Raw genomic sequence first — 17,556 nt, 5'->3', positions numbered from 1 at the left:
CTTTACTGTATTATGGGTGTAAGTATAGGAATAGATCAGGTCAACTCTGAGGACTCATCTTTACTGTATTATGGGTGTTAGTAGGAATAGATCAGGTCAACTCTGAGGACTTATCTTTACTGTATTATGGGTGTAAGTAGGAATAGCATCTTTACTGTATTTGGGTGTAAGTAGGAATAGCATCTTTACTGTATTTGGGTGTAAGTAGCAAACACAGAGATCACTCCCAATATTACCCAGGTTCATTTACTGGAGCCCACAGAGGTGACTCCCAAGATCAACCAGAAGGTCCGAGTACACAGTTATTTTGTAGTGCATTTCTTTTAGACAATAAATGAAAATTTAAAAAAAATCCCACCTGCGCTTTCTCAATAATATTTTTACAGTGTGTTGTTATACTCTTGGGACAAATTATATCAAAATTATAGAAAACTTCATCAGCTCTAACTCAAAATATGGACAATTTTATGTTAAGGGGGTCTTGAAATCTTTTGACAACTTCCGAAGTGCTAATTTTGGACCTTTTTCAGCTGGACCTAATCACTACTTTACATTAATATTTATGACCAAAATGTTTATACAGTGTCATTTCAACCCCCTTCTTGCTATATGAGGCATAAAACATGGAGAAATAAATTAGGAAGGGGTATTAAAAAAAATTGGCAAGTAACACACTGTCCACACTAAGGACTATATTCGTGGACAACGAAAATCAAAGGACGATAACTGTGTACTCGGACCAGAACACTTCCAAGAGTGCCTAAAGTCCCTCCAAAGACCACATTAACATTGAGAAAGGAAATAGGGAATGTATCAAAGCGACAACAACCCGACCATAGAGCAGACAACAGCTGAAGGCCACCAATGGGTCTTCAGTGTAGCGAGAAACTCCCGCATCCGGAGGCGCCTTTCAGCTGGCCCCTTAAAAAATATGTATACTAGTTCAGTGATAATGGACGTCATACTAAACTCCAAATTATACACAAGAAACTAAAATTAAAAATCATACAAGACTAACAAAGGCCAGAGACTCCTGACTTGGGACAGGCGCAAAAATGCGGCGGGGTTAAACATGTTTATGAGATCTCAACCCTCCCCCTATACCTCTAACCAATGTAGAAAAGTAAACGCACAACATTACGCACATTAAAATTCAGTTCAAGAGAAGTCTGAGTCGGATGTCAGAAGATGTAACAAAAGAAAATAAACAAAACTAGTATCTCAATTGTTTGTAAAACAATTGAAAGGTCTTTCCTGTAAAAGTGATGTTTTCGTAATGTACTTTGTACGACCTTTCGTTTGATATACTACAAGCATACCTTCTGAAACTTTTCGCTTTTTACACTTAATGACCACATCGGCCTACATTTTCGAGATCTGAAGTATGATATATGTACCATTTAAGACTTGATGATCTTTCATTTGATATGCGACAACGCCATGTTCTAGAAAGTTTGGTTTTTGTAACTTATAACCCCATCCAACTCATTTTTGGAGGACAGGAATTTGATATTTGAAATATACACGTTATGACTTTTCATTTGATATACAACAACCTTACCTTCAAAGAATTTTTTTTTGCACTCAAAGACCCCACCCAACCCATTTTTTGGGGACGTCAATTTGATATTCGAAATGTACGCTTTATGGACTTTCATTTGATATGCAACATCCTAACAATTTGAGAAGTTTGAAGTTTTGCACTAAATGACCCCACCCTGCCCATTGGGATGAAAAAGGGGTTTGAAATTTTCATTTTTGAGTAGAGCTCATTAAGACCTTCAATTTGATGTATCATATGACCCCATTTTGCAAAGTGCCAAAAATGACGCAATATCAATTATTTAAATAGAACTTATGCAACTTACAAAGTCAATGCAGAACATGAATATTTCAAATTGATTTTTTTTTTTTTTTCGGTATTTGGTCAAACATATAACTATGTTACCCTCTTCAATTTCTAAAGCATTTTAGGTGGTAATCTGTTGTTGATTCAGAAATACATGCCTTCGCTCGCAAAATTTCAAACTGCATTATCTCTAAAACGACAGCAGATATCTCAAATCTGTTAAATTATAAATGATCTGCAGTTGAAGGACAACATTGTAGAAAAAGATTTCGACACTTCCAATGTTCATCAAGGTCACAATGAATAATCAAATATATGATGCAATAACAAACTTGAGAACCGGAAGTGGTAGAGACATGGGACTACCACCAATCAACTCAGGACTACTTGGCCTTTCAAATGTGACAAGGTCATGGTCATACTACACTTTGAAGGTCAAGGTGAAATTTCATCATGACCTAATATTGACCTCAAATTGAAGGTCTTGAATTACTGATCAACTTTGCAGTTTATAGTAGGTTGATATCTGTTACCTTTAAAAAGATATACACACAATACTATACTTTTAAGAATCATCCCGTCGTAACTTTTGATCAGACAGTCAGACACTTTTGAGGTTAGTGTATAAAATGTAGAGCTCTTCGAGAGGAACATTTTATACGCTGTAAGTATGCAGCAAACTCTTATCATTTTCTTAATATGCAAGCTTGAAATTGCAGTGTAATTTTTTTTTGCACTATGTGACCTTTGACCTTGGGTGCAAATTAAAGGTCACATGAATTAAAAATTATTGATGAAGGTCCCAAGTCTCTATGACTTCTGGTTCTCGAAATACAATTTTTATAAAATTATGTACAATTTTTCAAGGGGAATAACTCCTTATAAGGGTTAATAACAAAATGATTGTACATGTTCATTAACATTGCCATCCGTTCCTGTACATGTTGCCGTTTTCAAATCGATTCTATCTCTTATACTTTTTGAGAAAAATGCAAAGAAAAGAAATTGTTTCAAGGGGATATAACTCTCATAGGGGACGATGAATTCCTATTCAGCCTCACATGGTTATACATCATGATGAGATCTACATTATGTCCAATTAAGGTCATGATATCTTTAAAACCAACGAGGGGGGCCATGTTGAAAAAAATCAATAAAAGGGAGATAACTTCTAAAGGGGATGATGAAATTCTTAACAGGGTCATTTGGTAATACATCTTGGTGAGGTCTAGTGATGGTCCATATTTGGTCTTAATAACTTCAACACAAACAAGAGGCGGGCATGTCAAAAAACAATAAGGTTTCCTCACGAAGGGGAAAGACATTAATGACAACAATACATAAATAACAACAGATTATTAACTGACATGCCAGCTCCAGACCTCAATTAAACTGATTGAAAGATTATGTCTTCATCATATGAATATCAGGCACAATCCCTCCTGTTAGGGGTTTAGTGATATAGATCATCCAAAGAGCATCAAAGTTCATTCCCAAGCTAAGATTACACATTCCAAACTAAAAGAGTTGGTATTACTTTGCTTCATAAAAAAGAATGGCCAACGTAGATACAAGTATCTTGTCTTAGGGAGGGATAAATCATACTTTGTAAAGAATCACTCTGATTCAAACAAAAAATTCTCTGAAACCGATATTCCCCTGTTCGACCATTTTCCCTTCGAGGCACAATGTGCGATTGCGCATTGGGAACTGAAGAGTAAAGGTCATATGAATAAGGGTTGTGCTTAACATCGAATTATTATCTATAGATAATAAATAAATGTAGGTGTTAAACGTTAAAAAGCTTCTAAATGTTCAATGGAACGTAACCAGTAATTGTTTTAATCCTAATTATTTTACTTTTTGTACAAAATCCGGCATATAGATTAAAAAAGTAATTTTAATGAAAATCGTAGCTACTATCCGTTTAAACCAAGAGTTCCAAATGGTGAAGTTGAAATCATCCCTTCGTAAATTTTACGGACGCCATCACGAGTTGGTTGACCGTTATGGAATAACCATTTCACAAATGATATCGGATATGTTCCTTACGTCGTAACTACAATCCCCTTCCCTTTCATGAATGTGACCTACCAAATTAGACTATTTACCGGATTTGTAATCACATAAGCAACACGACGGGTGCCACATGTGGAGCAGGATCTGCTTACCCTTCCGGAGCACCTGAGATCACCCCTAGTTTTTGGTGGGGTTCGTGTTGTTTATTCTTTAGTTTTCTATGTTGTGTCATGTGTACTATTGTTTTTCTGTTTGTCTTTTTCATTTTTAGCCATGGCGTTGTCAGTTTGTTTTAGATTTATGAGTTTGACTGTCCCTTTGGTATCTTTCGTCCCTCTTTTACCTGAGACTACTTTGTTCATCACCTGAGATCACTACAAAGAGCTCTAGAGAAAACTCTTTAGATCATACAAGATGACTCCCAATATCAACCTAGTGACTCCAAAGACACTGAAGTTTGATTATTTTGTGTGTTATGTGTTGTGTTTTGTAATTTGTATCTTCTTACATTTACATGCTCTAGCTGTCTTTCTTTTTAATGTTGTTTTTACTCCAAACTTCACTGGTATTTTCATTGTTTTCCTATTTTTGTGATATGTATTGTATTGTGTTTTAAGCTCATGAGATCTATGATTTGATATTTCTAGATGAAGCAGTCAGCCATATAAAGATAAAACCTGGTTTGGAAGTTGACCTTTACACAGTTACGTTAGAAATACAGATTTACGATATATTTAAAGATTATGCTACATGTACTTTACAGATTTATAATGTAAGTAGAGCTGCAAGGTAAAGAATGAAATTTAGAAAGATAAATAGATATTTGAAAAATTTAAGCTGCATAATTAAATAAGCATTATATCCTTTTGAAATAGCCCTGATAATAAAAAGTTGGTTTAATTCAACAACAAAAGTGACACTAGTTTTAGTCACTGCATAGTTTTATACAAACATTAGTGCATGGCTGTTGAGGGGGGGGGAGATTAGTTTTATACAAACATTAGTGCATGGCTGTCGAGGGGGGGGGAGATTAGTTTTATACAAACATTAGTGCATGTCTGTCGGGGGGGGGGGGGAGATTAGTTTTATACAAACATTAGTGCATGGCTGTCGAGGGGGAGAGATTAGTTTTAGATAAAAATAGGTAGATAGGTAAATGACAAATAGTGTCCATTCATTTACTCATAAACCATTTGACAAAAGCTTTTCAAATTTTAACATGTCCTTGCTGATGACAAAATGGAGGTCAAGTTTGATAATACCAGGACACAAATAAATGTTCCAAAATCAGGTTTACCTCAACTCTGACATTCTCTTGTTATGACATAATTTATTAAAAAATGCTGATTAAGAGTAGAAATATAAAGGTGGACCTGTCAACATAGGTTTTTACAGGGACTTTCTATAGTATAGAAAGTCTCTGGGTTTCTACAATTATGGAATAATGACTCAGATTAATCTAAATAACTTCTTACTATTTCAGCTAAGACCTCCTGTTGCAGACGCAGGTAACATTGAGGATATTTCAGCTTACATCAAAGACTCAAATACTGATATAGAATATTATTACCAAACAGGAAGTTATAAATTGGTGGCAATGAATACGGAGGTGGCAGGAGCCACAGTTACTAATTTGGTTAGTATCTTAACAGAAAAGGTAGCTATGGGTGGCAATAAATACTGAAGTGGCAGAAGCCACAGTTACTAATTTGGTTAGTATCTCTACAGAAAAGTTAGTTATAAACTGGTGTCAATGAATACTGAAGTGGCTGGTGCCACTATTACTAATTTGGTTAGTGTCACTACAGAAAAAATTAGTTATAGGTGGCACTGAAACTGAAGTGGATGAAGCTATCTTCAGACACTGTTAAACAATTCACAACTGCATTAAAATTCATGAAATTCAATATATATTATTCATGTTATTAGTGAAACAGTTTACCACATTTGATATTTGATTGATTGATAAAATTTCCCCTGTTTCCACACTGTCAGATAACAGTTATTTGTCAAATACAATCTATTATAGCCTATAGGTTGGAATATTCTATGTTTACAGCACGTCCCAGTCACAGCTGTAGATGTTGTCTAATTCAATCTATTATAGCTTATAGGTTGGAATATTCTATGTTTACAGCACTTCCCAGTCACAGCTGTAGATGTTGTCAAATACAATCTATTATAGCCTATAGGTTAGAATATTCTATATTTACAGCACGTCCCAGTCACAGCTGTAGATGTTGTCAAATACAATCTATTATAGCCTATAGGTTGGAATATTCTATGTTTACAGCACGTCCCAGTCACAGCTGTAGATGTTGTCAAATACAATCTATTATAGCCTATAGGTTGTAATATTCTATGTTTACAGCACGTCCCAGTCACAGCTGTAGATGTTGTCTAATACAATCTATTATAGCCTATAGGTTGGAATATTCTATGTTTACAGCATGTCCCAGTCACAGCTGTAGATGTTGTCAAATACAATCTATTATAGCCTATAGGTTGTAATATTCTATGTTTACAGCACGTCCCAGTCACAGCTGTAGATGTTGTCTAATACAATCTATTATAGCCTGTAGGTTGGAATATTCTATATTTACAGCACGTCCCAGTAACAGCTGTAGATGTGGTCAAATACAATCTATTATAGCCTGTAGGTTGGAATATTCTATATTTACAGCACATCCCAGTCACAGCTGTAGATGTTGTCAAATACAATCTATTATAGCCTATAGGTTGTAATAATCTATGTTTACAGCACGTCCCAGTCACAGCTGTAGATGTTGTCTAATACAATCTATTATAGCCTATAGGTTGTAATATTCTATATTTACAGCACGTCCCAGTCACAGTTGTAGATGTTGTCAAATTCAATCTATTATAGCCTATAGGTTGGAATATTCTATATTTACAGCACGTCCCAGTCACAGCTGTAGATGTTGTCTAATACAATCTATTATAGCCTATAGGTTGTAATATTCTATGTTTACAGCACGTCCCAGTCACAGCTGTAGATGTTGTCAAATACAATCTATTATAGCCTATAGGTTGTAATATTCTATGTTTTCAGCACGTCCCAGTCACAGCTGTAGATGTTGTCTAATACAATCTATTATAGCCTATAGGTTGTAATATTCTATGTTTACAGCACGTCCCAGTCACAGCTGTAGATGTTGTCTAATTCAATCTATTATAGCCTATAGGTTGGAATATTCTATGTTTACAGCACGTCCCAGTCACAGCTGTAGATGTTGTCAAATACAATCTATTATAGCCTATAGGTTGTAATATTCTATATTTACAGTACGTCCCAGTCACAGCTGTAGATGTTGTCTAATACAATCTATTATAGCCTATAGGTTGGAATATTCTATATTTACAGCACGTCCCAGTCACAGCTGTAGATGTTGTCAAATACAATCTATTATAGCCTATAGGTTGGAATATTCTATGTTTACAGCACGTCCCAGTCACAGCTGTAGATGTTGTCTAATACAATCTATTATAGCCTATAGGTTGTAATATTCTATGTTTACAGCACGTCCCAGTCACAGCTGTAGATGTTGTCAAATACAATCTATTATAGCCTATAGGTTGGAATATTCTATGTTTACAGCACGTCCCAGTCACAGCTGTAGATGTTGTCTAATTCAATATATTATAGCCTATAGGTTGGAATATTCTATGTTTACAGCACGTCCCAGTCACAGCTGTAGATGTTGTCAAATACAATCTATTATAGCCTATAGGTTGGAATATTCTATATTTACAGCACGTCCCAGTCACAGCTGTAGATGTTGTCTAATACAATCTATTATAGCCTATAGGTTGGAATATTCTATATTTACAGCACGTCCCAGTCACAGCTGTAGATGTTGTCTAATTCAGTCTATTATAGCCTATAGGTTGGAATATTCTATGTTTACAGCACGTCCCAGTCACAGCTGTAGATGTTGTCTAATACAATCTATTATAGCCTATAGGTTGGAATATTCTATATTTACAGCACGTCCCAGTCACAGCTGTAGATGTTGTCTAATACAATCTATTATAGCCTATAGGTTGGAATATTCTATATTTACAGCACGTCCCAGTCACAGCTGTAGATGTTGTCTAATTCAGTCTATTATAGCCTATAGGTTGGAATATTCTATGTTTACAGCACGTCCCAGTCACAGCTGTAGATGTTGTCTAATACAATCTATTATAGCCTATAGGTTGGAATATTCTACGTTTACAGCACGTCCCAGTCACAGCTGTAGATGTTGTCAAATACAATCTATTATAGCCTATAGGTTAGAATATTCTATGTTTACAGCACGTCCCAGTCACAGCTGTAGATGTTGTCTAATACAATCTATTATAGCCTATAGGTTGTAATATTCTATGTTTACAGCACATCCCAGTCACAGCTGTAGATGTTGTCTAATACAATCTATTATAGCCTATAGGTTGGAATATTCTATATTTACAGCACGTCCCAGTCACAGCTGTAGATGTTGTCTAATACAATCTATTATAGCCTATAGGTTAGAATATTCTATGTTTACAGCACGTCCCAGTCACAGCTGTAGATGTTGTCAAATACAATCTATTATAGCCTATAGGTTGGAATATTCTATATTTACAGCACGTCCCAGTCACAGCTGTAGATGTTGTCTAATACAATCTATTATAGCCTATAGGTTGTAATATTCTATGTTTACAGCACGTCCCAGTCACAGCTGTAGATGTTGTCAAATACAATCTATTATAGCCTATAGGTTGTAATATTCTATATTTACAGTACGTCCCAGTCACAGCTGTAGATGTTGTCTAATACAATCTATTATAGCCTATAGGTTGGAATATTCTATATTTACAGCACGTCCCAGTCACAGCTGTAGATGTTGTCTAATACAATCTATTATAGCCTATAGGTTAGAATATTCTATGTTTACAGCACGTCCCAGTCACAGCTGTAGATGTTGTCAAATACAATCTATTATAGCCTATAGGTTGGAATATTCTATATTTACAGCACGTCCCAGTCACAGCTGTAGATGTTGTCTAATACAATCTATTATAGCCTATAGGTTGTAATATTCTATGTTTACAGCACGTCCCAGTCACAGCTGTAGATGTTGTCTAATTCAATATATTATAGCCTATAGGTTGGAATATTCTATGTTTACAGCACGTCCCAGTCACAGCTGTAGATGTTGTCTAATTCAATCTATTATAGCCTATAGGTTGTAATATTCTATCTTTACAGCACGTCCCAGTCACAGCTGTAGATGTTGTCAAATACAATCTATTATAGCCTATAGGTTAGAATATTCTATGTTTACAGCACGTCCCAGTCACAGCTGTAGATGTTGTCAAATACAATCTATTATAGCCTATAGGTTGTAATATTCTATGTTTACAGCACGTCCCAGTCACAGCTGTAGATGTTGTCTAATACAATCTATTATAGCCTATAGGTTGTAATATTCTATGTTTACAGCACGTCCCAGTCACAGCTGTAGATGTTGTCAAATACAATCTATTATAGCCTATAGGTTGTAATATTCTATGTTTACAGCACGTCCCAGTCACAGCTGTAGATGTTGTCTAATTCAATCTATTATAGCCTATAGGTTGTAATATTCTATGTTTACAGCACGTCCCAGTCACAGCTGTAGATGTTGTCTAATACAATCTATTATAGCCTATAGGTTAGAATATTCTATGTTTACAGCACGTCCCAGTCACAGCTGTAGATGTTGTCTAATTCAATCTATTATAGCCTATAGGTTGTAATATTCTATGTTTACAGCACGTCCCAGTCACAGCTGTAGATGTTGTCTAATTCAATCTATTATAGCCTATAGGTTGTAATATTCTATGTTTACAGCACGTCCCAGTCACAGCTGTAGATGTTGTCTAATTCAATCTATTATAGCCTATAGATTGTAATATTCTATGTTTACAGCACGTCCCAGTCACAGCTGTAGATGTTGTCAAATACAATCTATTATAGCCTATAGGTTGGAATATTCTATATTTACAGCACGTCCCAGTCACAGCTGTAGATGTTGTCAAATACAATCTATTATAGCCTATAGGTTGGAATATTCTATGTTTACAGCACGTCCCAGTCACAGCTGTAGATGTTGTCAAATACAATCTATTATAGCCTATAGGTTGGAATATTCTATGTTTACAGCACGTCCCAGTCACAGCTGTAGATGTTGTCAAATACAATCTATTATAGCCTATAGGTTGTAATATTCTATGTTTACAGCACGTCCCAGTCACAGCTGTAGATGTTGTCTAATACAATCTATTATAGCCTATAGGTTGGAATATTCTATGTTTACAGCACGTCCCAGTCACAGCTGTAGATGTTGTCTAATTCAATCTATTATAGCCTATAGGTTAGAATATTCTATGTTTACAGCACGTCCCAGTCACAGCTGTAGATGTTGTCAAATACAATCTATTATAGCCTATAGGTTGGAATATTCTATATTTACAGCACGTCCCAGTCACAGCTGTAGATGTTGTCTAATACAATCTATTATAGCCTATAGGTTGGAATATTCTATGTTTACAGCACGTCCCAGTCACAGCTGTAGATGTTGTCTAATTCAATCTATTATAGCCTATAGGTTAGAATATTCTATGTTTACAGCACGTCCCAGTCACAGCTGTAGATGTTGTCAAATACAATCTATTATAGCCTATAGGTTGTAATATTCTATATTTACAGCACGTCCCAGTCACAGCTGTAGATGTTGTCTAATACAATCTATTATAGCCTATAGGTTGGAATATTCTATGTTTACAGCACGTCCCAGTCACAGCTGTAGATGTTGTCAAATACAATCTATTATAGCCTATAGGTTGTAATATTCTATGTTTACGGCACGTCCCAGTCACAGCTGTAGATGTTGTCAAATACAATCTATTATAGCCTATAGGTTGTAATATTCTATGTTTACAGCACGTCCCAGTCACAGCTGTAGATGTTGTCAAATACAATCTATTATAGCCTAAAGGTTGGAATATTCTATATTTACAGCACGTCCCAGTCACAGCTGTAGATGTTGTCTAATTCAATCTATTATAGCCTATAGGTTGTAATATTCTATGTTTACAGCACGTCCCAGTCACAGCTGTAGATGTTGTCTAATTCAATCTATTATAGCCTATAGGTTGTAATATTCTATGTTTACAGCACGTCCCAGTCACAGCTGTAGATGTTGTCTAATTCAATCTATTATAGCCTATAGGTTGTAATATTCTATGTTTACAGCACGTCCCAGTCACAGCTGTAGATGTTGTCAAATACAATCTATTATAGCCTATAGGTTGGAATATTCTATATTTACAGCACGTCCCAGTCACAGCTGTAGATGTTGTCAAATACAATCTATTATAGCCTATAGGTTGGAATATTCTATGTTTACAGCACGTCCCAGTCACAGCTGTAGATGTTGTCAAATACAATCTATTATAGCCTATAGGTTGGAATATTCTATGTTTACAGCACGTCCCAGTCACAGCTGTAGATGTTGTCAAATACAATCTATTATAGCCTATAGGTTGTAATATTCTATATTTACAGCACGTCCCAGTCACAGCTGTAGATGTTGTCTAATACAATCTATTATAGCCTATAGGTTGTAATATTCTATGTTTACAGCACGTCCCAGTCACAGCTGTAGATGTTGTCTAATTCAATATATTATAGCCTATAGGTTGGAATATTCTATGTTTACAGCACGTCCCAGTCACAGCTGTAGATGTTGTCTAATTCAATCTATTATAGCCTATAGGTTGTAATATTCTATCTTTACAGCACGTCCCAGTCACAGCTGTAGATGTTGTCAAATACAATCTATTATAGCCTATAGGTTAGAATATTCTATGTTTACAGCACGTCCCAGTCACAGCTGTAGATGTTGTCAAATACAATCTATTATAGCCTATAGGTTGTAATATTCTATGTTTACAGCACGTCCCAGTCACAGCTGTAGATGTTGTCTAATACAATCTATTATAGCCTATAGGTTGTAATATTCTATGTTTACAGCACGTCCCAGTCACAGCTGTAGATGTTGTCAAATACAATCTATTATAGCCTATAGGTTGTAATATTCTATGTTTACAGCACGTCCCAGTCACAGCTGTAGATGTTGTCTAATACAATCTATTATAGCCTATAGGTTGTAATATTCTATGTTTACAGCACGTCCCAGTCACAGCTGTAGATGTTGTCTAATACAATCTATTATAGCCTATAGGTTAGAATATTTTATGTTTACAGCACGTCCCAGTCACAGCTGTAGATGTTGTCTAATTCAATCTATTATAGCCTATAGGTTGTAATATTCTATGTTTACAGCACGTCCCAGTCACAGCTGTAGATGTTGTCTAATTCAATCTATTATAGCCTATAGGTTGTAATATTCTATTTTTACAGCACGTCCCAGTCACAGCTGTAGATGTTGTCTAATTCAATCTATTATAGCCTATAGGTTGTAATATTCTATGTTTACAGCACGTCCCAGTCACAGCTGTAGATGTTGTCAAATACAATCTATTATAGCCTATAGGTTGGAATATTCTATATTTACAGCACGTCCCAGTCACAGCTGTAGATGTTGTCAAATACAATCTATTATAGCCTATAGGTTGGAATATTCTATGTTTACAGCACGTCCCAGTCACAGCTGTAGATGTTGTCAAATACAATCTATTATAGCCTATAGGTTGGAATATTCTATGTTTACAGCACGTCCCAGTCACAGCTGTAGATGTTGTCAAATACAATCTATTATAGCCTATAGGTTGTAATATTCTATATTTACAGCACGTCCCAGTCACAGCTGTAGATGTTGTCTAATACAATCTATTATAGCCTATAGGTTGGAATATTCTATGTTTACAGCACGTCCCAGTCACAGCTGTAGATGTTGTCTAATTCAATCTATTATAGCCTATAGGTTAGAATATTCTATGTTTACAGCACGTCCCAGTCACAGCTGTAGATGTTGTCAAATACAATCTATTATAGCCTATAGGTTGTAATATTCTATATTTACAGCACGTCCCAGTCACAGCTGTAGATGTTGTCTAATACAATCTATTATAGCCTATAGGTTGGAATATTCTATGTTTACAGCACGTCCCAGTCACAGCTGTAGATGTTGTCAAATACAATCTATTATAGCCTATAGGTTGTAATATTCTATGTTTACGGCACGTCCCAGTCACAGCTGTAGATGTTGTCAAATACAATCTATTATAGCCTATAGGTTGTAATATTCTATGTTTACAGCACGTCCCAGTCACAGCTGTAGATGTTGTCAAATACAATCTATTATAGCCTAAAGGTTGGAATATTCTATATTTACAGCACGTCCCAGTCACAGCTGTAGATGTTGTCAAATACAATCTATTATAGCCTATAGGTTGGAATATTCTATGTTTACAGCACGTCCCAGTCACAGCTGTAGATGTTGTCAAATACAATCTATTATAGCCTATAGGTTGTAATATTCTATATTTACAGCACATCCCAGTCACAGCTGTAGATGTTGTCAAATACAATCTATTATAGCCTATAGGTTGTAATATTCTATGTTTACAGCACGTCCCAGTCACAGCTGTAGATGTTGTCTAATTCAATCTATTATAGCCTATAGGTTAGAATATTCTATGTTTACAGCACGTCCCAGTCACAGCTGTAGATGTTGTCTAATTCAATCTATTATAGCCTATAGGTTGGAATATTCTATGTTTACAGCACGTCCCAGTCACAGCTGTAGATGTTGTCTAATTCAATCTATTATAGCCTATAGGTTGGAATATTCTATGTTTACAGCACGTCCCAGTCACAGCTGTAGATGTTGTCTAATACAATCTATTATAGCCTATAGGTTGGAATATTCTATCTTTACAGCACGTCCCAGTCACAGCTGTAGATGTTGTCTAATTCAATCTATTATAGCCTATAGGTTGGAATATTCTATGTTTACAGCACGTCCCAGTCACAGCTGTAGATGTTGTCTAATACAATCTATTATAGCCTATAGGTTGTAATATTCTATATTTACAGTACGTCCCAGTCACAGCTGTAGATGTTGTCTAATACAATCTATTATAGCCTATAGGTTGGAATATTCTATATTTACAGCACGTCCCAGTCACAGCTGTAGATGTTGTCAAATACAATCTATTATAGCCTATAGGTTGGAATATTCTATGTTTACAGCACGTCCCAGTCACAGCTGTAGATGTTGTCTAATACAATCTATTATAGCCTATAGGTTGTAATATTCTATGTTTACAGCACGTCCCAGTCACAGCTGTAGATGTTGTCAAATACAATCTATTATAGCCTATAGGTTGGAATATTCTATGTTTACAGCACGTCCCAGTCACAGCTGTAGATGTTGTCTAATTCAATATATTATAGCCTATAGGTTGGAATATTCTATGTTTACAGCACGTCCCAGTCACAGCTGCAGATGTTGTCAAATACAATCTATTATAGCCTATAGGTTGGAATATTCTATGTTTACAGCACGTCCCAGTCACAGCTGTAGATGTTGTCTAATTCAATATATTATAGCCTATAGGTTGTAATATTCTATGTTTACAGCACGTCCCAGTCACAGCTGTAGATGTTGTCAAATACAATCTATTATAGCCTATAGGTTGGAATATTCTATGTTTACAGCACGTCCCAGTCACAGCTGTAGATGTTGTCTAATTCAATCTATTATAGCCTATAGGTTGTAATATTCTATGTTTACAGCACGTCCCAGTCACAGCTGTAGATGTTGTCTAATTCAATCTATTATAGCCTATAGGTTGTAATATTCTATATTTACAGCACGTCCCAGTCACAGCTGTAGATGTTGTCTAATTCAATCTATTATAGCCTATAGGTTGTAATATTCTATATTTACAGCACGTCCCAGTCACAGCTGTAGATGTTGTCAAATACAATCTATTATAGCCTATAGGTTAGAATATTCTATATTTACAGCACGTCCCAGTCACAGCTGTAGATGTTGTCAAATACAATATATTATAGCCTATAGGTTGGAATATTCTATATTTACAGCACGTCCCAGTCACAGCTGTAGATGTTGTCTAATACAATCTATTATAGCCTATAGGTTAGAATATTCTATATTTACAGCACGTCCCAGTCACAGCTGTAGATGTTGTCAAATACAATCTATTATAGCCTATAGGTTAGAATATTCTATGTTTACAGCACGTCCCAGTCACAGCTGTAGATGTTGTCAAATACAATCTATTATAGCCTATAGGTTGTAATAATCTATGTTTACAGCACGTCCCAGTCACAGCTGTAGATGTTGTCTAATTCAATCTATTATAGCCTATAGGTTAGAATATTCTATGTTTACAGCACGTCCCAGTCACAGCTGTAGATGTTGTCAAATACAATCTATTATAGCCTATAGGTTGTAATATTCTATGTTTACAGCACGTCCCAGTCACAGCTGTAGATGTTGTCAAATACAATCTATTATAGCCTATAGGTTGGAATATTCTATGTTTACAGCACGTCCCAGTCACAGCTGTAGATGTTGTCTAATTCAATCTATTATAGCCTATAGGTTGTAATATTCTATGTTTACAGCACGTCCCAGTCACAGCTGTAGATGTTGTCTAATTCAATCTATTATAGCCTATAGGTTGTAATATTCTATTTTTACAGCACGTCCCAGTCACAGCTGTAGATGTTGTCAAATACAATCTATTATAGCCTATAGGTTGGAATATTCTATATTTACAGCACGTCCCAGTCACAGCTGTAGATGTTGTCAAATTCAATCTATTATAGCCTATAGGTTGGAATATTCTATATTTACAGCACGTCCCAGTCACAGCTGTAGATGTTGTCAAATACAATCTATTATAGCCTATAGGTTGGAATATTCTATATTTACAGCACGTCCCAGTCACAGCTGTAGATGTTGTCTAATTCAATCTATTATAGCCTATAGGTTGGAATATTCTATATTTACAGCACGTCCCAGTCACAGCTGTAGATGTTGTCTAATACAATCTATTATAGCCTATAGGTTAGAATATTCTATGTTTACAGCACGTCCCAGTCACAGCTGTAGATGTTGTCTAATTCAATCTATTATAGCCTATAGGTTGTAATATTCTATGTTTACAGCACGTCCCAGTCACAGCTGTAGATGTTGTCAAATACAATCTATTATAGCCTATAGGTTGGAATATTCTATGTTTACAGCACGTCCCAGTCACAGCTGTAGATGTTGTCAAATTCAATCTATTATAGCCTATAGGTTGTAATATTCTATGTTTACAGCACGTCCCAGTCACAGCTGTAGATGTTGTCAAATACAATCTATTATAGCCTATAGGTTGGAATATTCTATATTTACAGCACGTCCCAGTCACAGCTGTAGATGTTGTCTAATACAATCTATTATAGCCTATAGGTTGGAATATTCTATATTTACAGCACGTCCCAGTCACAGCTGTAGATGTTGTCTAATTCAGTCTATTATAGCCTATAGGTTGGAATATTCTATGTTTACAGCACGTCCCAGTCACAGCTGTAGATGTTGTCTAATACAATCTATTATAGCCTATAGGTTGGAATATTCTACGTTTACAGCACGTCCCAGTCACAGCTGTAGATGTTGTCAAATACAATCTATTATAGCCTATAGGTTAGAATATTCTATGTTTACAGCACGTCCCAGTCACAGCTGTAGATGTTGTCTAATACAATCTATTATAGCCTATAGGTTGTAATATTCTATGTTTACAGCACATCCCAGTCACAGCTGTAGATGTTGTCAAATACAATCTATTATAGCCTATAGGTTGTAATATTCTATGTTTACAGCACGTCCCAGTCACAGCTGTAGATGTTGTCAAATACAATCTATTATAGCCTATAGGTTGTAATATTCTATATTTACAGTACGTCCCAGTCACAGCTGTAGATGTTGTCTAATACAATCTATTATAGCCTATAGGTTGGAATATTCTATATTTACAGCACGTCCCAGTCACAGCTGTAGATGTTGTCTAATACAATCTATTATAGCCTATAGGTTAGAATATTCTATGTTTACAGCACGTCCCAGTCACAGCTGTAGATGTTGTCAAATACAATCTATTATAGCCTATAGGTTGGAATATTCTATATTTACAGCACGTCCCAGTCACAGCTGTAGATGTTGTCTAATACAATCTATTATAGCCTATAGGTTGTAATATTCTATGTTTACAGCACGTCCCAGTCACAGCTGTAGATGTTGTCTAATTCAATATATTATAGCCTATAGGTTGGAATATTCTATGTTTACAGCACGTCCCAGTCACAGCTGTAGATGTTGTCTAATTCAATCTATTATAGCCTATAGGTTGTAATATTCTATCTTTACAGCACGTCCCAGTCACAGCTGTAGATGTTGTCAAATACAATCTATTATAGCCTATAGGTTAGAATATTCTATGTTTACAGCACGTCCCAGTCACAGCTGTAGATGTTGTCAAATACAATCTATTATAGCCTATAGGTTGTAATATTCTATGTTTACAGCACGTCCCAGTCACAGCTGTAGATGTTGTCAAATACAATCTATTATAGCCTATAGGTTGTAATATTCTATGTTTACAGCACGTCC

At 35.7% G+C, this 17,556-nt stretch overlaps 1 protein-coding gene across 1 annotated transcript in view; it reads left to right on the top strand.

Moving 5' to 3' along the window:
- Window positions 1-17,556, top strand: part of LOC143046885 (uncharacterized) — a 132,393-nt gene that overhangs the window by 74,838 nt on the left and 39,999 nt on the right. Inside the window, exons 11-12 of the mRNA XM_076219942.1 lie at window positions 4,516-4,640; window positions 5,352-5,504. Coding sequence (XP_076076057.1) covers window positions 4,516-4,640; window positions 5,352-5,504 — 278 coding nt within the window. The remainder of the gene's footprint in view (window positions 1-4,515; window positions 4,641-5,351; window positions 5,505-17,556) is intronic.

This window comes from Mytilus galloprovincialis, chromosome 9 (genome assembly GCF_965363235.1).
Source record: "Mytilus galloprovincialis chromosome 9, xbMytGall1.hap1.1, whole genome shotgun sequence".
Classification (NCBI taxonomy): domain Eukaryota; kingdom Metazoa; phylum Mollusca; class Bivalvia; order Mytilida; family Mytilidae; genus Mytilus; species Mytilus galloprovincialis.
The sequence above is the reverse complement of the archived record's forward strand: the minus strand, read 5'-3'. Positions and strand labels throughout refer to the sequence as shown.